The 25666-nt window shown below is 39.5% G+C and overlaps 1 protein-coding gene across 1 annotated transcript in view; it reads left to right on the forward strand.

The window, feature by feature from the left end:
• The window catches only part of LOC121518403 (voltage-gated potassium channel subunit beta-2-like), a 39418-nt gene extending 13752 nt beyond the window's left edge, over nt 1-25666 (forward strand). The window contains exons 2-14 of the mRNA XM_041800691.1: nt 12125-12168; nt 12256-12293; nt 12586-12665; nt 14891-14935; nt 15453-15497; nt 15583-15626; nt 19425-19511; nt 19671-19756; nt 19863-19983; nt 20084-20178; nt 20321-20441; nt 20803-20891; nt 23462-25666. Coding sequence (XP_041656625.1) covers nt 12125-12168; nt 12256-12293; nt 12586-12665; nt 14891-14935; nt 15453-15497; nt 15583-15626; nt 19425-19511; nt 19671-19756; nt 19863-19983; nt 20084-20178; nt 20321-20441; nt 20803-20891; nt 23462-23551 — 985 coding nt within the window. The 3' untranslated portion in view covers nt 23552-25666. The remainder of the gene's footprint in view (nt 1-12124; nt 12169-12255; nt 12294-12585; nt 12666-14890; nt 14936-15452; nt 15498-15582; nt 15627-19424; nt 19512-19670; nt 19757-19862; nt 19984-20083; nt 20179-20320; nt 20442-20802; nt 20892-23461) is intronic.

Here is a 25666-nt window from a genome sequence, read left to right on the forward strand (position 1 = left end):
CTTATTTGTAATGTATTATTCTATGCAAGAAGCTATATTCTCTTTTGCCCAAGCCCACTCCCCATAATGCACAACTCCATTCCCAACCTTAAAGCTTAGACAGTTGCATAGAGGCATACTGCTCAGCCCCGCCCACCTCCACAGTTTACTTGTTTTCAAACAAAAAATTTCACCCCATGATTTTCTCATAATGGGGGAGAAAAGCTGTTCAAAGTGGCATTCCTGGGTTGTGCTGAAAGCAATCCTAGAATGCCTTGTGTGTAGCTCTCTAAGCATCTTCTTTTAATACCATTTTTATTAAGATCTAACCTTGTGAAGCCGATGGACTTTGTCATCAGTTGGATCCACCTTGCAAAGCTTCAACCTCAACTTCATCTTTTCAAAATATCTTTATTTTGCTTCAAATGCCACAAGAGACACCTGAGATTAAGCCAAAATCTCAAGGCTCACTATATTCATATGCATGCAGAACAGCCACTTAAATGTGTTACGGTGGCTCACTATCAGTATGACAGGACACAGTATGCTACCTGAGATGCTTAATTTCCTGAACAATATTTCAAATAACCTTGTGACCACTTTTAAATGTTTGAAAATCTATTGAGCCATTTCAGTCTTTATTTATGAGGCAGCAGACCAGGGCACTGACATTTCATTATTCAACTCTGTCCCTGTCCTAACAGATAACAACGAGCACTGCAGGTAGCAGCGCTGTGCAGTGACCTTTTTAAACATTGTATTTCATTAATAAAGGCCTTTCAAACACATTGAGAAGAGACACTTTCATAACAGCTTTACCTTCGGTTTACATTTTACTCTGTTCCCCTTCAAAAGTGCTACAGATGTCCTCAAGTCCAGCCTCAATCACTGAATTAAAAACACAGCAAGTGGAGGAGGATCACAGTTTTGATATAAGCTTCTGTAATCTCGGAGCTGTGCCACTTCCTCATCTACACTCTGAGTTAATGGGAGAGTCACGACCACTAATAAAGTGTTAGCGGTGGATACGCAACATTAGATCAGAGCAGGGCTGTTTGTGTGCCTGTGTGAGTGAGATAGTCTGTCTTTGTTGGATTTTTTATTTCCATTTGCTCCACTCTCAGTGTGTGTATGTTATAATTAGAACAGACCTACTTTGCTATCCATTTAAAAAAATACATCACATTACAGGAAAAGTCTGTTGTTCAGCCTAATTCATTAATAATAGCCACAGAAGGAAAATTAGAGTACTGTCAGATCTACGCTGGGTTCAGAGTTGAATAGTATCATTTATCAGTTATGGTGGCAAGCAGCAGTTACTTTTCATGTTGAGTAAATTAATTTTCTGCTTTGAAAGCAATCAGAAAGGGGATTAATTTGTGCTGTGCTCAGAAAAGAAGAAATGTGATACTTGTTCTCTTCAGCAGAAAACAACACCTATGCTTGGATCAACTGCAGTGGGACTACTTTAATGTCAGAGAAATAGTCAGTAGACTATAAAACATAGATGTAGTCACATTAGATTTCCCACTTGTTTTTGAAGAGATGCTATGAAGCCGCACCAACCTCTCAGTCAACATATCCACACCTTCATTACACAGATAAACTTGATGTGAGCAGAACCTCACACACCAGTTTCATTGTTAGCATGCTAATCTTCCCCACTCTGGTATAATGACAACGGTGGGTGCTAAATAGTGTTAACAATGCTAACTGTTTACTTTTTTAAGCAATGTGTCCTTTAAGATTATGGCTGTCATAAAGCAGATGTTGTAAACCAGCTCACTGTTCTGATAAAGTAAGAGCCTCTGTGTGCCTTTTATTATTTTCTAAATCAATGTTATTTCTTACCAATAATATTTAGTTAGATGAGCCCATAAAGTCTGGTTAATGATTAATTGAGTAATGCTAACGGAGTTGTAACATTGTAGCCTAATACACAAATAATAGTGTCCACCTACTCAAGTTTACTTATGCCTTATAAGAATGAGCAAGAGACTAAATTCTTTTTTGTATCAGGCTGTAACATGTTTATTTCTGCTATTAAAATAAGCATTTAAACTTCAGATCTTACAGGAAGTCCTGTAAGTCCTGCAATGATGTGGTTATCATTGCTGCCTCACTGCAAGACAGTCCTAGGTTTGAATCCTGGTCTGAAAGGGCCTGGATTTTGGATTCTGCATGTTCTCCTTGTGCCTGCATGGGTTCTATCTGACTCCACTTGCTTTCAGTACAAAAAACAGTTTATTTGGCTAATTTTGGACCTAAACTGTCCATAAGTGTGAATACAAGCACGCATAGTTGTGATTGACTAGTGACCAGTCCAAGGTGTACCCCTACTGGTAGTGGCTCCAGCCTCTGTGATTTCAAACAGCACAAGCAGTATGGATAATAGATGGATGGATCATACAGGGATTCCTTAGCTGGATCTCCAAAGCTAGATCCAAGGGGGCAACTGGACTTGACTGAGGTTTTTGAAGATGTTTTGTCCCTCCTTCAAAAGGCTTCCTCAGTTCTGGCGAAGAAAAAAAGCCTTTACTGAGGTCTTCAAAATCCTCAATCAAGTTCAGTTGCTCCTTTGGATAACCAGGACCTGGAGAAACGAGAACCTACAGAGACATCAAGGATTCCTCGGTTTTTGCAGCCCACCTCAGGTGAACACTTGAGGAGCTGCAGCTTTTGGGACTTTTGCATTGATTTCCCTTTATAGTAGAGGGTGACACAGGAGAGGATTTGCATTCCTCTTATCCCACTCCCACAGAAATAATCCTTTCCCAATGCCAAACCAGTGTAAAAAGAAATTCCATCCCCTCCCACTCCCATCCCACTCCCCATTTTAACATTGCTGGGTAACACAGCTGTAATATATAACCGGCTGCAGCGGTGCTGTTTTAGATGTGGAAAGTGTAGTTCGTTTGACTTGCATGGCAGTACTGGCTGACTGAAAGAAAACTACAAGCAAAATGGCTGCCAAGTGTAGTCAATATGCAGTGCCTCTGTCCATTTTCCACTATAAATGATCTCATCATATGAACATAAAAATCACTTGTGCATATTTATATATAAAATTTGGCTATTGTTATAGTGGATATCCTGCTGTCGCCCACTTCCGCTTACTTTTTTCCCCGTCCCATCCCAATCATGTGATTGAATTGACTCCCAGCCCATGACCAGTGGGAATCTTGGAAAAAATATCAAACCTCTACTTTTCAGTACCAGAGGTTGCTGCAAAATGGTAACTTGACACACCAGATTGTGTTATATGTATCATTGCGGAGGATATACACAGGATATTCACATTCATCTGAGGAGGCTCCAAAACCTCCTTTTCAAAAATTCTCAGAAGGTGATTGGACTAATGTTCTGTCTGTCATATTCCTTCTGGACAAATCAGAGCAACAAGACAAAATAAGGTAGCCGGTATATGCAGCTGCATTAGTAACCTGAGCTTGACAGTCAGGTGCTGCAGTAGTTTATAAACAGTGGATCTTGTTGGTGGATAAAACTCATGGCGAGGCCAGTTGGGAGAGGTGCAAAAACATCTCCTCCGCTAAGAGATGCTTCCAGATGGGCTCTGCTCTTGTTTTAGTAAGAAATGTGGCCCATGTCGTCTGAAATTGCCACAAAACTAGGTCCACACCTGAGCTGATCACTACAGCGGCAACAACCAGTGTATATATAGACTTAAAGTATGGCTAAACTCCAGCTGTAACTATTTCAAACTCATGCTGAAGCATTTGGGAGAAGAGTGAAAAAATATTACTGTTATGAAAAGTTTTCTTTACTCTTTATTTAATAAAGAAATATGGCCCATTTCTGATAATACTGCCTCTTTACTATAGCTACATCTGAGCTTAACCAATAGCAGCCATTGCTATTGGCTTTCAGTAGCCGCCTCATTCTCCTCAAATGACACTGATTGGCCTTTTTTCGGACCTGGCACAATCATTTTAGATTGGAGCTTTGCAAGATTGCAGACATGGAATCTGGCCAGTCTGTCTGTTTGCAAGGTTAGCAATAGTCCCCCTAAAACTTAAATAGCTTTGAATGATCTTTAGACACAATGAGGCACTTACAGATGTTCATGTTGATGCATTAAGAATGTTATTATGGAGATATACTCCCAATGAATACAAACTAAATCTATTAGAGGTGGATGCACCGGTGAAAACTCAGTGAAATACCCCTTTACAGCTCTAAAACAGAGGATACAGCATTATTAAAAACAGACAGTCGACCATCTTCCCACAGTTTGTGCACACATAAGCACACACACATGCACCCATATGCACTGACGCGAGCGTTATTAATATCTAGCAGTGCTTCCCTCTGGAGAACAGCCTGCTCAGCATGTGTGTGGCATTTTATGACAACTGCAGGAGAAAAAAACTCCATCATTTGCACCTAACCATCTGCACAGAGTGTCTCCCTTTCTGTCTCAGGTGAAAACGAACTGTAAATGTCAGCACAGGTTAAAATGCTGACTACACTGTGACAGAGCATCTGCGTTACCCCCCCATCTCCCTCTCCCTCTCCTCCATTATTTTCAGGAGGAGCAGCCAGGTTACTGTAATCACCTTGTTTGTAGTTTGTGACTTATGTGGGGAGAAAAATAAAGGAGAAAACACAATGAGGCCTACTTATGAGAAGGCTACAGAGAGAGAAGCATCTGTGTTTCTGTGTGGTTCTGTGTGCCCGGCTCATGAGTGCATTCATGCATGAGCGTATGCAGATCTGTGCCTGTGTTGGAGTGAAATTCACATCAAGCGTGAATATTCACGTGATAGCATTGAGCAGCCTCGAGGACGCTCACACTGCATAGATTGGAGGCTTTCTTATATCATCTGAAAAATGGGAGTAAAAGCAGGCTCAGTGTTTGCGTATGTGCATGTGTGAGAGTATGTGGGAGATGCTGTCGTGAAAGCAATAGTGAGAGGAACAGAGCGAGCATGTGTCTCTCCAGACTCACTGATAGTAATTTAGCAGACTGCAGCACTGCAGAGAGCGCTGGAGTTGAGAGCAGGGAGGGGGCGGCCAGTTGTCACACATACACACAAACAATACAATCCTCCTTTTCCCTGGATACACACACACTCACAGGAAAATTGTATTTCATGTTGCACATCAATCAATAAATTCAGCCACTGATGCTCGCTGGTCTCATTAGCCTCCGTAATGACGTGCTGATATACAAACATGTCAGCCTCCTGCTTTTATGTCCCATCTTTAAAAGCATTTTGTATATAAGCAGAGTGAAGCACAAAGACTGTGCATTGGTGTTGTGGATTCTGCTGGATGCTTGACATTCTCCTGGTGCTGACTCATGTTTAGATGTCACGCTTTACCTCTCTGTTTTTCTTCACGGTGCGAGTTTGAAGGAAAGGTTGGAGAGAAGGTGTGCTCATGTGTGACTAAAGCTGCAAACAAAGCAGAAATGAAGATTTATGAATGTCGTTAAATCACACTTCATATATTTTAATGTGGGTTTACCTTAGGCTAAAGAGTAAGCCTTAGGTAGTGACTGATAAAGAGGTAAAATGGACTACATAAAATTAATTTATTCAACACAGCTGCTGAGTGACTGCTAAGATTAATAATGGTTGTTACATGATAATTCAGTGTGCATAAGTATGGGAGTCAACACACATGCGTACATTTTTCAACCATAATAACAGGATGATGATTGATTTTATTGTGGTGTCATACATAAACAATATGCCCAGCCCAAAGAAGCTTACAAGACACCACCATTAATCAGAAGAGACCAGAAACCAAAAGTAGATGCTTGACAATGCTGACAATGAATGATTATTAAACAAAAAAATTAAATAGCCAATCCATCCTGTTATTAGATCTATCAGTTCTGTCATCCAGTGCTCTGGAAAATTACAGGATCTTACACATACGTTTTATTCATGTATGTTAAGCTGAAATTAGATGATGCATCATCAATTTGAGTTGAGGATTTGTATTTTTATGATTCTTTCTGATTTATATGATATGTAAACATGTAGATTGCACTTTTTTAACACAGTCTATTAACTTTTCTAGTCTGTATAAATCAAGACAGTCTGGCTGCAGACTGCAGATCTCAGACGCCCCCCTTGGAGACCACCACTAGGAGAGGCAGCAGCTGTCAGAACAGAAATAGATGCTAAAACTTTCAAAATAAAATTGGATTAAACATCCATTTAGGGTTAGGGTAAGGGTTGAGATAAGGGTTAGGATACCAAAAGGTAAAGATCAAAAACCTGATCACAAAACCCAGGGTTATATAATTTATATTAAAAAAAATGTTCGATAAACCTGAGTAAACAGTGTGCTTACAGGAAATCAAAGTGTGTCCTCTATGAAAACGGTGTAACACAGATAACATAGCTAAGGCTAATGCTAGCAAATCTATGTTAGCTATATAGATAACATAGCTACATAACTAATGTAGCTAAATCTAAAGCTAGCAAAGCTATGTTAGCTACATAGATAGCAATCAGTAGCCAATAACTGACATAGCCAAATCTAAAGCTAACAAAGCTATGTTAGCTGCATTGATAACATAGCTACATAACTAAGGTAGCCAAATCTAAAGCTAGCAAAGCTATGTTAGCTACATAGATAGCAATCAGTTGCTAATAACTGACATAGCCAAATCTAAAGCTAACAAAGCTATGTTAGCTACATTGATAACATAGCTACATAACTAAGGTAGCCAAATCTAAAGCTAGCAAAGCTATGTTAGCTACATAGATAGCAAACAGAACTAACGTAGCTAAATCTAAAGCTAACAAAGCTATGTTAGCTACGTAAGCTATGTCATATTGATTTTACAATTTAGATCATTAAGTTTATTAATAGAGAAAAAGTTTTTCGTAAGTATTAATTAAAAACTGAGCACTTTATATTTTCTAAAACTGGACTGAATTGTTTTGAGTTTCCGTCTACTAAATCTTAAATTTTACAGTGAAAGTAAGTAAAAAGTGGCATAAACTGATAAATGTTTTAATCTTAAAACTAAGATTAAATTTAAAATATCTGCCAAAATAAACACTGCAAAATTCAAACTTCTTTCATCTTTATCTAAAAAAATAATATCACTGGCTTTCCATGGTGATTGTTCAATTTGCAGTAAACTGTACATGTAGGTTATAGGGTTGCGTCTTTTTTATGTGCAACTCTGTATACATTTGGATAATTGTTGTATTGTTCTATTTATTACCTCCGCCAAGGAGGTTATGTAATTGGGTGGGTTTGTTTGTTCTTTGGTTGATTTGTTAGTTCGTTAGCATCATAACTCAAAAAGTCATGGACGGATTTTCAGGAAATTTTCAGGAAATGTCAGAAATGGCATAAGGAAGAAGTGATTAGATTTTTGGACTAATCCTGATCACTCTCTGGATCCAGGAATTTTTTAAGGGATTCTGTACTATTGGGAGATAAGGCTGCACTGTTACTACTTTACACCAGGAGATGGCGGACGTGAGTAACTTATCCAAAGTTTTGGAGTTTATAGAGTTTGAAAGATGCACACCCGGTCGAGGAGAAGAGTGAAAGACAGAGAGAAAGACAGTGAACTGTAGTGAGAATACTCACAATGCTGGGAGGAATAGAGGAATATTCACCCTCTGCCATGACTTCCACACATAACGAACCAATGCATTGCCTCAACATGTCTCCACCCCCACCGGGGAGGGAGTTATCAGCGAATTAGATTTTAGGAGTGATCCGGATCACCGTCTGGATCCAGGAATGTTTTTAAAGGATTCTTCACTATTGGGAGATACGGCTAATGGCGGTGGTCTGCGCTCCCTAAGTGCTTTTCTGGTTTCTTATGTTATACATCTTATGTTATTTATCTTTTATCTGGCAATTTATTGGGTGCAGCACATGCAGTCCAAGATAGATTTCCTAAGGGGGCAGTAAAATGTATCATATCTTTTAACACATTAATCTATCGAAAACACTTAAAATACACTGAAACGTGTTGTTATCCCAAGTGAACAGGATAAATAAGTCAAGAGAAAACAACTAAAATTTGTATGTAATCACAGGAAAACAGATTTAAATAAAACATAGTGATGAATGTCCTCTTAGGGCTTCTGTAAGTGATGAATTTTAGATGCAAAGATGCAAATGTCTTTAATATTTCTCCTCAGCATGTGTGTAGAGTTGTGCTCTTGGAAGAACTGCTTTAAAGCTTTTCTTTTCATTGTTCAAAAGAGGAAATCTCACTAGCAGGGATTATTTTCGAGTGATGCTCCTATTGGTCCAACCTTATGAATTGTTGCCAGGGAACATTTTTAGCTTTACCCCCCCGACTGAAAAAGAGGCAAAAAAAGGTTGAATTTGATGCCAGAAAAGAAGAGAAAACAAACAACAAAAACTGTCTCTGAAGCATTTTTACTCCCATGTGGCTCATTTCTATTTACTCCCAGTGTTCATAGAGATTGTGCAAGTAAGCAGAGCTGTGATTGGTCGACAAACAGTGAACGGGAGTGAGCCAGATAACCATACAAGGAATCATCATCAAACCCCCCACTCCGCCACCCTCCACTCTGTGTGTAGCATTCCTGACCCTCCACCTGTGCGCTATTTTGACAGAGTTGAAAGAAATGACACAAACAATATGTGTTTGACACCCACACGCCGTGCACACATGAATACTACCGCCCCCATTACACGCACATATACACATTAAACGCTCACACAGTGGGACACAAATGCTTACATATGCAGGAATCTAAAAATAGCTCGGGTCAAGCATTAAAAATAGACCAGGGAAAATAAAAGCAGGACTCGTTGGACTGAGTCGAAATGCTCTGACAGTCTGTCTTTCTGCATTTGGCTATTTGTGGCGGACGCAGGCAGACAGGCAGAGAGGGGAGAGGCGAGGAGATGAAAAGACGGCGAGCAGTGAGTTGCACTGCAGCTCCTCTGCTCCTCTCCAGCTGGCTCCCTGGCTAATTAGAATGGGGGGGAGCACACACTGAGGAGGAGGAGGAGGAGGAGAGCGTGAAGCCCACATCATTTTCAGCCGTGCATGCTCCCATGGTCAGAAACACAGCTCTCTCTCTCTCTCTCTCTCTCTCTCTGTCTCTCTGTCTCTCTCTCTCTCTCTCTCTCTCTCTCTCTCTCTTTCTCTCTCTCCCTGCTCACCCGTCAAAAATTCAGCTGTGAGGATAATCAGATGTGGCATGTTGGGTGATGGACTTCTCTTTAGCTTATGGAGCATTTTGGTCAGTTTACCACACAGACCTAAAGAGGCTTCAACCCAGTCTTTATCTGAGCTGAGCCATATTTCCTCCAGCTGTTTCACTGACCCACTGAAACACACTGAACTGTTAACATATAGGAAGGAGAAAAGGTTGATCATTCAGTGGTAATTAGTGCAGGCGCTCCTTTCACCAGAGGCAAGGAAGAGTTAAAGGCAGCAGCAGTTGAAATAGAGGGGTTAACGTCAAGGTAAAAGGCAGGAAAGAGTTACATTAAGAGTTTTTATCTTGTGTCATACATTTTTGGAGGTTTCATAGTTTGTCTTCCACAGTCATGGTCCATAGATTAAATCTGTTCTCAGTTTTGTTTAGTATTGCTTGGATGCAGAATATGGAGGTATTATGGGTGCAAAATTGATTTTAGATGCATAAATAATTCCACTTATAAGATGCAAAAATGCACACACAGATCTGCAAATATGTGGACCAATTTGTATTAATGTAGTTTTAATTTCTGAAGAATGAAGCTGCAGCATGCTTTTACAGTATTCATACCAAACGTGACACCATATCCAGTATCTAGTATGTTCAAAATTCATGACATGCAATTTTGTATCTGTGAGAAATCCACTGATGTTTACTAGATTTGCCAGACTTTTAAAGTATGGAATAGGAGCATACCACTTTTTCTAAACTAACCTCAAATGCTTTGCTGCTCTCAGACTATTTAAAGGCAGAGCTGATTCTATGGAAGGAAAACAGTCTGGATTTGAGCTTTAAAAGCCATTTGAATATGCTGCCCATCCAGCATGTGGCATAAATAGAAAAGTGACCATATGGTACTGTAATATGTTTGATATGTTTTAAAATAACTGCATAGCTGTATTAATGATTGACATATGTTTATAGTTATTGAATTGTATTTATGGACCGATGGTCATGCATTGTTGCTAGCCTAACCAACAAAGGTCAGGTCAGGTATGGGAACATATGCCAGTTTGGCACTTTGCCATGCCAGCTTTGGCTCTGTACTGCTGCAGCCTCCTGATGGCCATCGCCCAGGCCCACTTCAAGTGTGCAACAAACTCAGAATACAAAGGCTTTCTTATGTTTTGCACTGAAAAGAGGATTTCATCAAGTCACTCTGCCATAAAGCCCAGATCAGTGGAAGGCTGCAGTGATGGCTGTCCTTCTGGAACTCCACACAGAATCTCTGGAGCTCAGTCAGAGTAACCATCAGGTCCTTGGTCAGTTTTCTTACTAAGGCACTTCTCCCTGATTGCTCAGTTTGGTCAGGTGACCAGCTCTTGGAAGAGCCCTGGTTGTGCCAAACATCATCCATTTGAGAATTATGGAGGCCACAGTGCCTTCGAGAACCCTCAGTGCAACCTTCCCCAGATCTGTACCTTGCAACAAACAGTCTCTGAGCTCTGCATGCAGTTCCTCTGATCGCATGGCTTGGTTTTTGCTCTGATGGCAGTCGACTGTGAAGCCTTCTATGAAGAGGTGTGTGCTTTTCCAGGTTATTTCAAATCAATTTAATTTACCATAGTTGGACTCCAATCAAGGTGTAGAAACATCCCAGCAAAGATCAAGAGAAATGGGGGGAACCTGGGCTAAATTTCAAGTTTTGCAAAGGGCCTGAATAATCATGTCTTTGCCATAATTTTATTATGACGTGTGCTGCTGACCTCTTGGTCAGGTCACCCTTGTAAAAGAGATCTCGATCTTAATGGGTTTTATCTGGTTAAATAAAGGTTAAATAAAAATAAAATAAAAATGATGGGGTACTGAGTGCACGTTTATGAATATAAAATGTGTGGGCTTTTTTTTACTGTAGCATCAGCGCGCAGCATAACAAACCTGAAAAGGTGAAGGGGGTTTGAATACTCTCTGAATGCACTTGGTAAACAAACAGCAAATAGAAAGTTTTAGCTGATGAGTTGGGACCTCAGCTCTCAGAGAAAAATGACTTCAACTTTCTCCCACTTAAAACAATGAAACTTATTTGCAAAAGGGTATATTTGCAGATCTATGCATAACTGCAATTGTTTGTACACATTTGTAGATTTGTCTACACATTTGCAAATCTGTGTACACGTTTGTAGATCTATCACCAACAGTTTTGCACCAATAATCCTTCCCTATCATGGTGTTACTATAGACACTGTACTCGATGTTAGAGTTAGGTAGCTGTCAAACTGAAGGTCGGAGGTTTGATCTCCAGCTCCTGCAGTCACATGTTGAATAACCTCTGGACAAGACACAGAACTCCAAATTGCTCCCACTGCACAGGCAGGGACATGTGAATGGAATAGTTCTGATGGATAGCACTTTAGGTAGCAGCTTCAGCCGACAGTGTGTTAATGTGGTGTGAATGGGTGACTGTGACATGGAGTGTAAAAGTGCTTTGAGTGGTCAGAAAACTCGAAAAGTGCTACATGAGTCGTAAAATATCCACTACATGGGTCAAAGAAACACTACTGCGACCTTTAAATACTTTAAATGCATCTGTATCAAAGTGATCTCAGTAAAGTTTCTCCTATCAAAAATTAAAGTGCTAAACTCTGTATTAGTACCAGATTTTTGACATTGTGAGGTATAGTTCAATGATAATACATCTACTACTCAAAGTATTAGATAACCAAACTGTGATGAAAACATAATTGCATCTTTAATTAGGGGATCAAGAATATGAAACTGCATATAAAAAGAATGAAAGAATTTAAGATCTGTATCTCAATGCACCTCTTCAGCAAAATAAGATAGTAGGACTCGAAAACAGGTGAAAGAGTCTTCTGAACATGCAGGATCATTTTGTGCTTTCCTCACACTTGAATGCACTGAATTGGTGCAGATATACTGTAAATACTCACCCCTCATGCTGTCTGTTTCTGATGTTTATTCTGAGCTTCTGTCTTCTCTCTTATTTCTCAAAGGAACCTGGGAAAGTCAGGCCTCCGTGTCTCCTGCCTCGGGTTAGGTGAGTTGGTTTAAAGGCAGGAAAATACTCATCTTTGTATGAACCTTTCAAAATAAAACTAACTCTTGTGTCTCTTCTCTTATTCAGGCACCTGGGTGACATTTGGATCCCAGATCTCTGATGAGGTAAGGATTCTGTTTCTTCTCTCAGTTTGAATGAGGAGTCGATTCCTGAGCACATTCACTCATATTTCCTTTGTTGAAACACGGTACTCTGTGAGCGCAAATCTCTCTGCTTTCAATTACAGACATGTTTCAAAATCCCACAGAGCTTATACCTGGAAACTATAGTAGCTGTGTGAGATATTATATCTGCTGTATTATCCTCCCTGCATAGTGCCCTTCACGGTCGACCTCCAGGTAATTGGAATTTATCCATCGGCTGCCTCTCTCAGTCTTCATCTTTCTCTTCCCACAGATGGCAGAGAACTTGATGGCCATAGCATATGAAAACGGAGTGAACCTGTTTGACACGGCAGAGGTGTACGCCTCTGGAAGGTCAGAGTCAAACTTCTGTTTTTGTTTGTTGATGCTTTTTTGGGGACTTTTGATTGTGTTTCATTTTTTTCTACTGCAAAACATCTCAGAGAGTTTGCAGGCGTCTTTAACATCATATATGTGTGCGTTTCCACCAAGTGGTCCGGTTTGGTTTAGTACAGTTTGTTACTTTTTGGCACATTAAACCATGCTCTTGCTTGCTTGTGTTTCCGCAGCCAATGTCTATCCAACATTGCCTGTAGTAAGGGAACTTCCAACATTTTTAGAGATTCGGATGTGCAGCATCAGCAGTATTGCAAGCGTTGTACCGGACTGATGAGGTGAAGAGAGAGCTGAACTGGAAGGCCGGTTGATCTCTTTTCCAACCCTCACCTATGGTCATGAGCTTTGGGTGACGGCAAAAAGAATGAGATGGCGGGTTCAAGAAGTCGATTCCTCAGGAGGGTGGCTGGGCTCAGCCATAATGCACATTTATGCACTAATGTTTGAAACGTACTGTATATGGACAGACCTTTCTCTCCATACTCTATCCATTCTCTCAAAGCCTATGGATACGGACCATGTGCTGTAGTACAGCTGCCAATTGTGGGGGCAGTGTGGAGCAATGTAGCCAACAGTTCAACACATAGTAACAAAACCAAAGGAAGAAGAATGATTTTGAAAAAACAGGTGAAACTTAGTGAAGTTTTCCAAGGAAATATCACAGAATACTAAGTGAGTTGTTAGAAAGCACAAACATACCAATTATGTAAGTTTACCTGGGCACAAAAACAGACAACTACAAGAGCATACCTGGGCAGAGGACGGACCATTCTTTCTATAGTCTATGGGTGGACAGAGCAGCAGAAAAGTAGCTGTGTAGGTCCGTGAGAGACAGCTATCTCTAGTGGATTCGTTTTTCAATATCCACTCCAGCATAATAGACCAGAGGGAGTTTGAAGTATAGCTGCTGCTCCTTCGTCTTGAAAGGAGCCAGTTGAGGTGGTTCAGACATCTGATTATGATGCCTCCTGGTTGTCTCCCTGTGGAGGTCTTCTGGGTGCATCCAGCTGGAGGAGATCCCAGGGTAGACCCAGAGCTCATTGGAGGGATTATATATCTCATGTGGACTATGAACACTTCAGAATCCCCCAGGAAGAGCTGGAAAATGTTGCTGGGGAGAGGGATGTCTGGGCTGACTTGCTTGAGGCTCGGTTATGCTTTCCGCTCGGGGGGGGGGGGTGAAAGGGACAGTCCCATGTACACAAACTGATTCAGAATCTTGACGCCGAAACATCTGGTATGTTTATACTTAGTGCCAGCTTCCTCTTCCCCTAAAATAGGTTTTCTAGGGGGCAGTGTCTTCAAAAATCCCTGTAGCAGTCAGTAGCATGTCTTGACATCTGGCATGTCCGCATCTGTAAAAATTTTGGGAATGCAAGAATTTGTGCACAGGACCCTCTGCAAAGGGCCGTGTCTGAAGGTTTTACGCCATGTATGATGTGTGGACACCCACTGATGCACCAAGCAAAAAACAGGCCTTAGTCCAGCGCCATGCAGCCCAAGCAGAAGAAAATGGATGGATAGAGTTTTGAATAATTTCTGCACAGCTCAGTAATAAGAGCCAATCTTTCGGCTCCAAAGCAGCTCTTTATTTGATACCATTTTGGCTTTTCTGTCAACTAAACAACAAAAATTGAAAATGGGAAACTAGCTCTCAAACAGGAGCCAGCCCCCGTCATGCATATTAAAGAGCTGGCTCTTATTAACGGCTCATTCTCATGTGACACATCACTGCTTCCTCGTCACTTGTCTTGAGTCAAGTTGTCATTAGAATCCTATAGAATTACCATATCCTTTGAAAACTAAAGACAAAATGAGGGAGAAAAGCTGTTAAAGAGGCACCCCTAGCACTTGACATGTAGTACAACACATGTCAAGTTTTTGGTTTTTCCATTATTACAGCTGTCACTTCAGAAGTGGTGATTCTTTCAACCAATAAACAGACTAGAGTGTGTAATTCCACCCTTCGGTTTCAGGTCGGTGTACTTGGTACGGCAGCAGAAGGGTGCCAAAAAAAAGGATGGTACAGATCTTTTACTATGGTACTTTCCAAAACTTTAATAGCATACTGGACTAAACTGGACCACTTGTTGGAAATGCAGCTTATGTGTTAAGTTCATATTATTACGCAGTGATCTGGAGTTGACTCTACTTGTAACAATAAACAATGTTCATCTTCACAGAGCTGAAATCACTCTAGGGAACATTATTAAGAAGAAAGGATGGAGGTAATATTACTCTTTTCTTTACACTGAATCTTTTGTATGTTTAAAGTCTTTTATATCTATTACATCATAAAACAGTCTGGTGATTTCAAAATAATCCTTTATAATTCCTTTCATTTTTTTAAATGCACTGCATTTCTGCATGTTTTTGTTGCTGTTGGAACAGGAGCAGCACTAAATATCTCATGGGAAATCTTTTTTTTTTGATAAGTGAGGAGCTTTAGTTTCAGACGGTCTATAAAAGGATAAAAATTATATAATTGGAAGATAGAGTCCCAGATCAAAAACATTTGGGAAATCATGGAGATATTTTGGATCTAAAGACAATAAAGGCATATATTATAGTTCATAAGAAATAAGTCCCACACTTGTCCACATTTAATCTTTAATGCACTTAAGATAGCGGACACATAAAAAGAAGAATACTCCTGCAATGCTTGCTATTATAAGAATTATAAGTTGTAAATCATTGTGAGATTTCCCAGAAATTAACTGCACTGTCTTCTTGTGTCTTCGCTAGACGTTCAAGTTTTGTCATCACAACAAAGATCTATTGGGGAGGCCAGTAAGTAAAACTCTGACAGGCGACTTCTTTTTAAATTTATTGTTTCAATGGAAAATCAATAATGTGTATTATCATCTCTTCTCAGAGCAGAGACGGAGAGAGGACTCTCCAGAAAGCACATCATTGAAGGTAATTCATTATAATTTATTTTTACTCAGCAGGAAAGTAGCATACTTGAGAGGAAGATTCAGCTTTCAGTCCAGACCATGAAACTTGAGTTTATCAGATCAGCACATGTCACTCTACAGTAAGCAGCACATGTAATTCTACAGTATGTGCAGGGCTCATCACAGTTCAAAACCAACAAATTAAAGGAGATTGCTGCTGTAGTTATCTCACCTGCCTTTCACCATGTATTTTTTAGCAAATTGCATTGTCTTAAAAAAGTAATATTGCCTAAAATGTGCTGACTGCATCAGGTCTTAAAGGTTAAAACCAGCATCTCCACAGCAAATCAGGCTGAAATGTACTACTTCATAATAATTTATACTGTGATTCCATTTGTTTGTTTTCTGAACATTTATGTGGTTAAAGTTAATATCTGTTTCCTTCAGTGTTTCTGGGATGCACCAGTTCAGCCTTTAAACAGACGCTGACCTATAATGAATCGTTTAATGACCCTTTCAGCTTTGACTGAGTCTCAACCATTAAATCACTTCAAGTCACATGTCACAGTATCAATATGCCAATATGCCCCCATCAATATGCCTTAAATCAAACAATTCTGATAAAGTTAATGTTTGAAATTATCCTTTAAAGGTGAAGGACATGGCTATATCAAAATGGAAGGAGAAATATAGTTAGAAGTGAGTCAGGTAAAATGTTTGGGAGGATATTGATCTAACAGAAGTCTGTCTGGAGTCTGGGACAAAGACGAAAGTACAAGAGGTCAGATGAGGGAACGCAGAGGTGAAGCTTCTGTGCAAACAACATCTTCTGATGATTGGTGTTCCAGACACTTACAGTAATCAGCTCGACTTTTCAAGCTAATCCTGTTGGACTTGTACACACTCACCCTCTGTGTTTGTATTCTGAGATGCATGGCCTTGGGATAGACACAAAAAAGTTTAAATGGATGGACTGTCTCTGTCATAAAGCTTTTAAATTTGGATCAGACTTTGTTTTTGAATCAGCTTTTTGATTGTGCAGCATGACTTTAACCTCTGTATTAAATTGCAAAACCATTAACAGAGGGCTTTGCACCTTAACTTTTGTGTTCTGCAATATTAATTACTGCAATATTAAATAAAGAAATGTGCAAATGATAGGAATGTAATGTCAGACTTCATAGCTAAGACATGATGTGCACAGATATCAGAATGCATGCTAAAATGTAAAATAAAGGAATAATTCTGAAAAGAGACAAAAAATTAGTTTAGAAAAAGTGGCAACAACATGGGTGAAAAGTGGTAGAATGGGGCTAAAAAGTAGCAAAAAATGAGCGAAAAGTGGCAACTAAGTGGCAAATAAAGGCTAAAAATGTCAAAATTGGGGGAGTGTCAAAAAGAAGTTGAAAAATGAGTGAAAGAGGCAAAAACAAGAGGGGCAAAAATGGCTTAAAACTGCCAAAAGAAGTGTCAAAAATGGGCAAAGGTGGCAAAAAATAGTTTGATAATGGCAAAAAGATGTGGCAAAATGGTCCTTTTAACCCAAACACCTAAACACATTTTCATGAAAAACAATGAATAAAATAGTGCAGAGAATTAAATACCTTTTCAGAGGTCCCCCATATGGGTTATTTAAAAAAGAGGACAATACTACCACAGTAGCATATTATAGCTATCCTCCTGTGATGAGCCATGCTAGCAGTATGGTATGGTGGATTTTGATGTGGAACTCTAATTCAGTCCAATGCTGTGATTGTTGTTGACTGAATAGTTTGCTAAAATGTTACCATGTTTTTTAATGTGAAGATAGAAAATGTCACACAGCCTGTGATTTAGTTAATAACTCTGAAGATTTACTAATTTTTAAGTAGTGGCATTAGCATTAACTTCCTCGGTTGTGTTGCTGCAGAATTTCCCCTCTGGGGATCAATAAAGTCTTTTCTTATCTTATCTTATCTTATCTTAGTTAAATAAACTGCATACTAAGCTGACAGTTAGTATGCTCATCCCACTGTTCTTAAAAGCACATTATTTCAACATTACATGACTTTGTTGTTTATGATCTTCTGGTCAAAGCTGCATTGGCTAACCTAGCAACAAGCTAGCATAATCAGTAGTTCGCAAATAAAATTCAATAACATTTTTATAAATGAATGCAGCTGCATAATTATTTGAGTCTTATATGACAAAATTCAAATCATATGAAACAACTGTTACTTTATTTTTACAGTGTTACAGTGAGCGTGTCTATTGGATAGTCTCACAGCAACAATACTTTCTAGAGCAGTCTAGTACAACTGGTATGCTCTCACTCCATATTTAAAAGTCCTGGCCAATTAAGTATGCATCCAGGTATGTCTCAAACACATACAATTACATATGATGAATTGGATCATACTATATACTCAATTTGACATTTACAACCCCTTTCCAAAAAAGTTTGTGTACTGTGTAAAATGTAAACAAAAACAGAATGCAATGATTTGCAAATCTCATAAACCCATATTGTATTAACAGTAGAACATCAACAACATATCAGATATTTAAACTGAACCATTTTACCATTTCATGAAAATATGAGCAGGGCTGGGCAACAAACGGCTGGAAAATTAAGTGGTACAAATGAAAAACAGCTGGTGGTGCATTTTGCAACTAGTGAAGCTCAGCGTTAGTTCATGCAGGACACGGTAGTCATTCACCCAGCTGAGGGCTAGCTCATCCCAATTATCACCCCCCAGCAAATCACAGCTCTTTCTCCCAACACAACGGTGTATTTAAATATGACGTACATCTCTCTAATACCTGCTTACATTAATGCTGATGCACCACGCTGCTGCTCCTGGAAAAGCTTAAACTCCTCCACCCCAGCCTCCTCCTTTATAGCATAAAGCTTTTTGCACCATCATTTTGAGATTCATGCTATTAATTTCTTTTGAACTCATTTTATTGAATTCAGCAGCATTGTCATAAATGTATCCTTTCAGATGTTAGTTTTTAGCTGTGTGCTCCCTGGAAAGTCAAAGAATCAAAGAGTTTCATTTGAGCAGAGCCTTCTCTGCCAAATAAAACGGTACATTCATTTTTCAATAGAATGGTAAAATGTATGGTGAGAGTGTTCTTGACTGAAATTAGCTATATGGTAACCAGTCAGTAACATGACTGGGTATAGGAGTATTTTAGAGAGGCAGAGTTTCTCAGAAGTAAAGATGGACAAAGGTTAACTAATCTGCAAAAACTGTGCCTGAGAACTGGAACAATTCAGAAAATTACTGCATAATGTAAAATTGCACTTGTAGTATGTGTAGTGATTGAGTATGAGGTTTTGGACACAGCCTATGACTGAATTGCTACAATAATGTTCTTCATTCAGCAGCTGTTCCCTGTGTCATGTGCTTATTAGCATATATTAGCACCTGCTAACCTCAGCATGTTTCAACTCTCATGTTGCATGCTGGGGTTAGAATTTAGCTCGAAGAACATATGTCGAAAGCCCTTTACAGATTGTGATTTTTTTTATCAACGCCAAAATGAAGTTCTTCTGTTCCTCACTTTGATACGTACACATTGCCGCACACACACATTACACTGCCCTGCCCTTTCAGCTCTGACGCTACACATCTCCACTGTTGGCCCCCACCATTACGCCTTCATGCAGATTACATCGCAGACTAGGTGTAATGGGAGTAAATATTCGGCCTTGAAGTGGAAATTTGTATGTCCCATGAAAAAGGCCTCATAAAGCTACAGACATACTTGTTTCTCTTTGTTATCAAAACAAAAAAAATCATCATGATTAATGATTCAACTCTTTCAATGACAGGTTTAAGGGGATCCTTATCGAGACTGCAGCTAGAATATGTGGACATTGTTTTTGCCAACAGAAATGATGTCAACAGCCCCATGGAAGGTCAGCTCACATTTCTGATAAGTATTTCCTTTTTGTAAAATCCCTCCAAATATTATGTTTTTTGTGTTATTTATTTTTAGCATTGTACACACACTCACTGGCCGAATGTGTTTTAAGTTTAAATTATTGAAGCATGTTGTCATGTGATGTGATTTGCAGAAATTGTTCGAGCCATGACGTTTGTAATAAACCAGGGGATGGCTATGTACTGGGGGACCTCACGCTGGAGTGCCATGGAAATCATGGTGATTACTGAGCTCACATTTATAAAATGTCACAATTATTAACAAAATGCTGCATCATAAGCCGCTCTGTAACCATAGCTTTCTGTTTCTTTCTCTCCGTCTCCAGGAAGCGTACTCAGTGGCTCGCCAGTTTAACCTGATCCCACCTGTGTGTGAACAGGCAGAGTATCATTATTTCCAGAGGGATAAAGTAGAGGTGCAGCTTCCTGAGCTCTACCACAAGATCGGTCAGACATCCTCAGTCTCACAGCTCTCATTAATGTTGTATCTCTAATTAAAGCTGCATTCAGTTTTATTCAAATGTCTGCTCTTATTACACTCCTCCAGGTGTTGGAGCGATGACCTGGTCTCCTCTTGCCTGTGGATTAATCACAGGGAAGTACAGCGATGGAGTACCAGAGTGCTCCAGAGCAGCAATGAAGGTCAGTGTGATTTTAGCAGCTTTCCTATGGGATTTCAGCTCCTGAAAATCAGCTTCTGTGTAATTCTCCTCCTGATCAGCGGGGTATTTAAGTGTGAAATCAGTCGTGTATCAACGCTTTCTCCATTTTCTTCCTGATGAAGGGATACCAGTGGCTGAAGGAGAGGGTGAACAGCGAGGAGGGCCGCAGGCAGCTCGCTAAAATCAAGGAGCTCCATCTACTGGCAGACAGACTGGGCTGCACTGCTGCACAGTTAGCCATAGGTATGTACCAGGCTCATGACATTTTGTATAAACACAGTTGACCTTTATCTGTTAAACGGCTTTGTGTCTGGAGGTGTGGGTTTGAGGTTTTTTATGCTTTATTTTCTGAGTCACAAAACTTCTGAATAGGGTGAAAGCAAAACCATTTTTCTGTAAAGAAGAAAAAAGTAAAAAGATTTCATTAAATTGCTAAATTAAGATCTAAAAGCCTCACAAACCAAAAGTTCCACATGGGAGCTTTAAAACTCTGGCATGGACTAGGATTTCTGGAAATACCACAAAGATAAATTGAATGTTTTTCTTTTGCAAGCATTGATACCAAATAGCATGAGCATGACTGAATATCTCTCTTTTGTTGCAGCCTGGTGTCTGCGCAGTGAGGGAGTCAGCTCTGTACTTCTTGGTGTTTCAAATACAGACCAGCTACTCGAGAACCTGGGAGCACTCCGGGTAGGTTATGTCCTGTTTTTCCAGATCATACATTTTGCCAAACATATTAGTTTTAAGCATTGACTATATACAGTGCTTAACAAATTTATTAGACCACCACCCAAAGTAAGGTTTATGCCACAGCTGCCCTAAATTAACAGCACTGGTAATTACCCAAATCATTTTTTATGTTTCTGCAATGGTTAACACACCAATATGTAGAAGCTCTTTAACTGAAATGATATTTTTAATGCTAAAATATAGGTTTATTTTTATCCATGAATTTTCAAATTTACTTATTTACAAAAAAACTGAAAAAATAGTAAAGCAAATTAATATTTCTTGATTACTATGTCAAATTATAGTTATTTACTTGCATTCCTGAACAGAAAAAATTATGCTTGATTCATTTCTGACTTCTCAGAGAAGCCCAGTAAGGCAACTCAAATTTGGGTGAATTCAGTTTGAAATTCCTCATTCCTGTTCAAAATGGTAAAACGTGGAGAGCTCACTGAACATGAAAGAGTCCACATTAAAGCACTTCGTGATGCTGGACGGTCTTTGAGACAGATATGACAGGTAGTCTAATAAATTTGTTAAGCACTGTATAACATGGACAACATATATCCATCTCCTTCTACTGTACAAAAGTGAAGCCAAATACCCCTGATGGGTGCTGACCTATTGTGCTGGTGACATTTTGCATCAATACATGCACAGTAGAAGGCTGATGCAAATTAAAACATTTACCTCTCCAATAAAATGTCTAACATTCCTTTGAATGGTACCATCTCCAGCAGAGCAGTCTCACATTTATGGAAAGTTTAATAACTGCGTTCACAGCTTTCAGTCACATAACAGGCACAGAGGCCTGGAGGGCAAAAAGACTTTAGCAAAGGGGGAGCTACCATTGACCACTATGTGGAGCTACAGCACTGGCTTTTTTATTTCCCTCTCTTCAAAACAAGCATGTCTATATCTGATGACAAAAAATGGAGTTAGTGATTTAAACTGTAAGTTTTGAGCACTTTGGACCCTTATACGGCACAGGGACACTATTTCAATCTCTGAAATCAGAAAATTGCCAGATTTTTACTTCTGTGATGGTGACTTACCAGTACATCTAGTGGAGAATCTCTCCCCCTCACTGTCACCAGGATAAAAGTTTTAAAATGTATGGACAGTTTTATGTATCTTCAGTGTGGCTGGGTCAATAAAGCTACTGTTTGGGTAGGGAAGGGTAGGAAATTCCTTATCCTAAAAGTGGTTGAGTGATAATTAGCTGACATTAGCTAGGTAACATTAGAAACAATGGTGTCAGGATCACTGTAACTGTCTCTTTGACTCAACGTTCAGGAACAGTAATGTCAGCCGAAGGCTAGTCAGTCATATGCAATGTTGGGAGTAACACGTTACTAAGTAATGCATTACAGTAACTCTGTTACTTTTTATGGTAACTAGTGGTGTAACAGTAACTAACTCCGTTACTTTTTAAAGTAGTAACTGTAACAAGTAACTATTTTTCAGTAACTTGCCCAACACCGGTCATATGGCGATCATTTTAACACACCAGTTGATGAAATTTGGCACCTCTGACTATTGTAACATATAATGACAGTGGAGTGTTTAAAAGCTCCTCTTTGCATTTTCTCTGAGATGTTTTCCTGTTGAATGAAAACACGCCTTTTTACCCAACTAAACTACTTTTTAGGCTTTTCAACTAATCCAATTGTATTTCAGCAAAAATATGTGCCCCTGGCCTGTCTACAATCCCCTCAAGTACCAGAAAAATCCATTCCCTCCCCCCTCTCTTTCTCCACCTTTCAGGAAAATGTGTGCTTAAACAAGCTGTTCTTAGATTTCCCCTCATGATGTCATGTGGGGAGTTAGCACCTCCTCCAGGATAGGTTGGCCCCACCCTGCTTGGAAGAAAGTCCCGCCCTCCTCTCCCAGTACTTTTCTCAGCTGCCAGCTGAGAGGAGGATCAGGAGAACCACATCCATTAAGCCACTCCCATTTCCGGAGAGGGGCATGGTCAGGGGTGGAGTCAGAAAGTAACAGTTAAAGCCACAGACACAGAAACAGCCCAGTCTGAGGGGTTTTTAGACATGCAAAAATCAAATACTGGAGTTTTTTCAGTAACAAACTTCACAGGCATGTTTTGGGGACCTCTGAGACCAATATAAGCTTGTCTTTAAAGGGTAAAATATGAGACCTTTAGATTAGAAAAGAAAGGTTACACATACAGTAGGTAGCAACTGAGATCGCCAACTTAACTACAGACTCTGAGCCTTTCTTGGCTGCCACAGGGCAGTTACATAGACATCATGTAAAAACTATGAATCGTAAATAAAGATGAATCATTATGATCTTAGCTAACCATCATTCAGGAATTTGAATTTAAGAAAAATTAGCTGAAACTTTTTAGTTTGAGGAAGGTGTGGTTGATGACTTATACTGCGGCCAGTCAGCTCCTCCAAGTATTTTGGCTTCACGCCCAGATGGCTGTTTCTCTGTCCATCTAAATACACAGCCTATGGTTAATGCAATAGGTGACATAAACTTACTGCCTTTTTCCTTCATCCTTGCAGGTTTTATCCCAAATGACCCCTCAAACCATCACTGAGATCGATGCCCTGCTGGGAAATAAACCACACTCCAAGAAAGAGTTGCGCGCTTAAAGATGCAAACCTGAGTGACAGATGTTTCAAGAAGACGAGGAAGACAAAGACTTTGGGAAACATCGCTTTTTGCTCTGCTGTATACTCAACAACTTGCATGTCAGCAACATTATGCTTCCAGTATGTGCGCAAATCCATTTTGCGCGGTACATTTTATCATGTATGAAAAAAAAGAAAATCTCTCAAATGTGTGAAAATAATAGGTCATATATCGCTCACTGCCGATTGTTCACAGACTAATTATTCCTGCAGATTTGGTCTGAGCGAGAGATCTTTGACCAGGAGAGACTGAAAGGTATTCAACTGTTTCAAAGCAGATTTGACTCTAAATAATCAAATATTACCAAGTGAAAGAAAAAGAAAACCCACTACAAAATGCAACTTTACTGTGTGAACGGTGCTTTCATAGGACATGTGAGTCCCCTCCCCTCGCAGCTGCCTGTTATTCTGTATGATGTTTAGTACCCAGCAGCCAGAGAGCCAAAGGTTAGTACTCATGTGTCTAGCCTAACATTTCCCATAGTGTGCATGTGACTGGTCTGCCACGCTCACTGCTTTACAGGGTTGGGAACAATGGATTACTTATGGAGTTGTTAAAATGATCTGACTTAATCCGTTCTTTTAAAACTTGAAAAAGGAACAAATCACATGCTTTTAAAAAATCACGCACACATTATGTAGAAGTGCTGAAATAATGATGAATTTCTGCACTAATACTATGATTTTCATTGGAAAAGAATGCAAAAATAAGTGAAACAGTCAAAATTGTCAATAAGAGTCATTTAATGGTCAGATTTTGAGTGCAACTTTCCCAACCCTGCTGCTTTCTCAGCAGTCTTTTCGCCTCCTCTGTTTGTAAACTGTGCGCATGTCCCTTTAAGAGAGAATAGCCCTAACAGGGTGTAAATGTGGCATGGCTTTTATGGCTTATGTAGATTTGCAGTGCCCTTGTAAGCCATTTTTTTTACTCTGGCAGTTTGATCCAGGACTCGTGCTGGTGGGCACTCTTGCTTTAAAGACTCTCAGCAGTCTGAAGACACGGCTGTGTGTCCGTCTGACGTACTTATAATCTTTGTATTGTCCTTAACTAAACTGTATCAAAAGATGTTCGTAGAATGAACATGTCGTTCTTGTGAAGAGCATCGTTCGTTCCTAAATCAGAGGCTTGAGGCAGTCGGACTGTCTGTGTGGAAAAAGTCACTGAGCATCTGACACAAAGATTTGGACACTGTGGTGAACTAGTAGTTTTCATATGATAGGGCATAAATTATTTTGTCTGAGTTTATCTAATGTGATATTACTCTTGCCACAGGTCACTTGGGGTAAGATTTAGTAAATGTAAGATTTTTTTTGTGGAAGCCTAAAATATAGCTTCTCTGCTCATTTCTCTGGGAGTTTCTCTCTCTCTGTATCATTTGTTCCTGTTATTCTTGCACACATGCACTACTGATTTTATACTGTGCATTTCATGTCTTTTCCCTTTAGTTTTGTATTGATTTGGATACTTTGTAATGTTAAAAGGAGGAGTTTGTTCCTTTTGTGATTACCCATGAAAATAGCATTAACTACAGAGAGGGTGTATTTTGATACATGGAGCCGTTTTAGCTGGTACAAGGTTACATGGTACTGTAAATACGCTTCTATCTGTCTGAGGGTTGAAATATATGAACTATGAAAGAATCTCTGGAGGGCAGCTGAGAAGCTGCTTCACTGTGTGACTCTGTGATGATGTACAGTTTGACTGAGTGTAGCTTCAAGTGTACATAGAAAACTTCAATCAAACCATGACAATGTAACTTTGCCTGCATAACTTATATTTTACTGTCTTGCAACAAAGAGAAACCAAAAGAGAGAAGAGACTCCTCACACTGAATGTATCATGTCTTTAGTTCAAACATTTATAACCTTAAGGGACAAAGTGTATGACATACTTTAATGTACATAAATGCTGTTGAACTAATATTTACATTCCAATTCAGACAAAAAGACTTTCTGATTGAACTTCATGCATACATACGCCAGCCTGAGTCAGATAAGAGTCTGTATTTACTCTTCATACAACTGCATAAAATGCATTGTGTAAAATGTAAATAGAACAGAATGCAAGAATTTTAA

Source organism: Cheilinus undulatus, linkage group 12 (genome assembly GCF_018320785.1).
Source record: "Cheilinus undulatus linkage group 12, ASM1832078v1, whole genome shotgun sequence".
Lineage (NCBI taxonomy): Eukaryota > Metazoa > Chordata > Actinopteri > Labriformes > Labridae > Cheilinus > Cheilinus undulatus.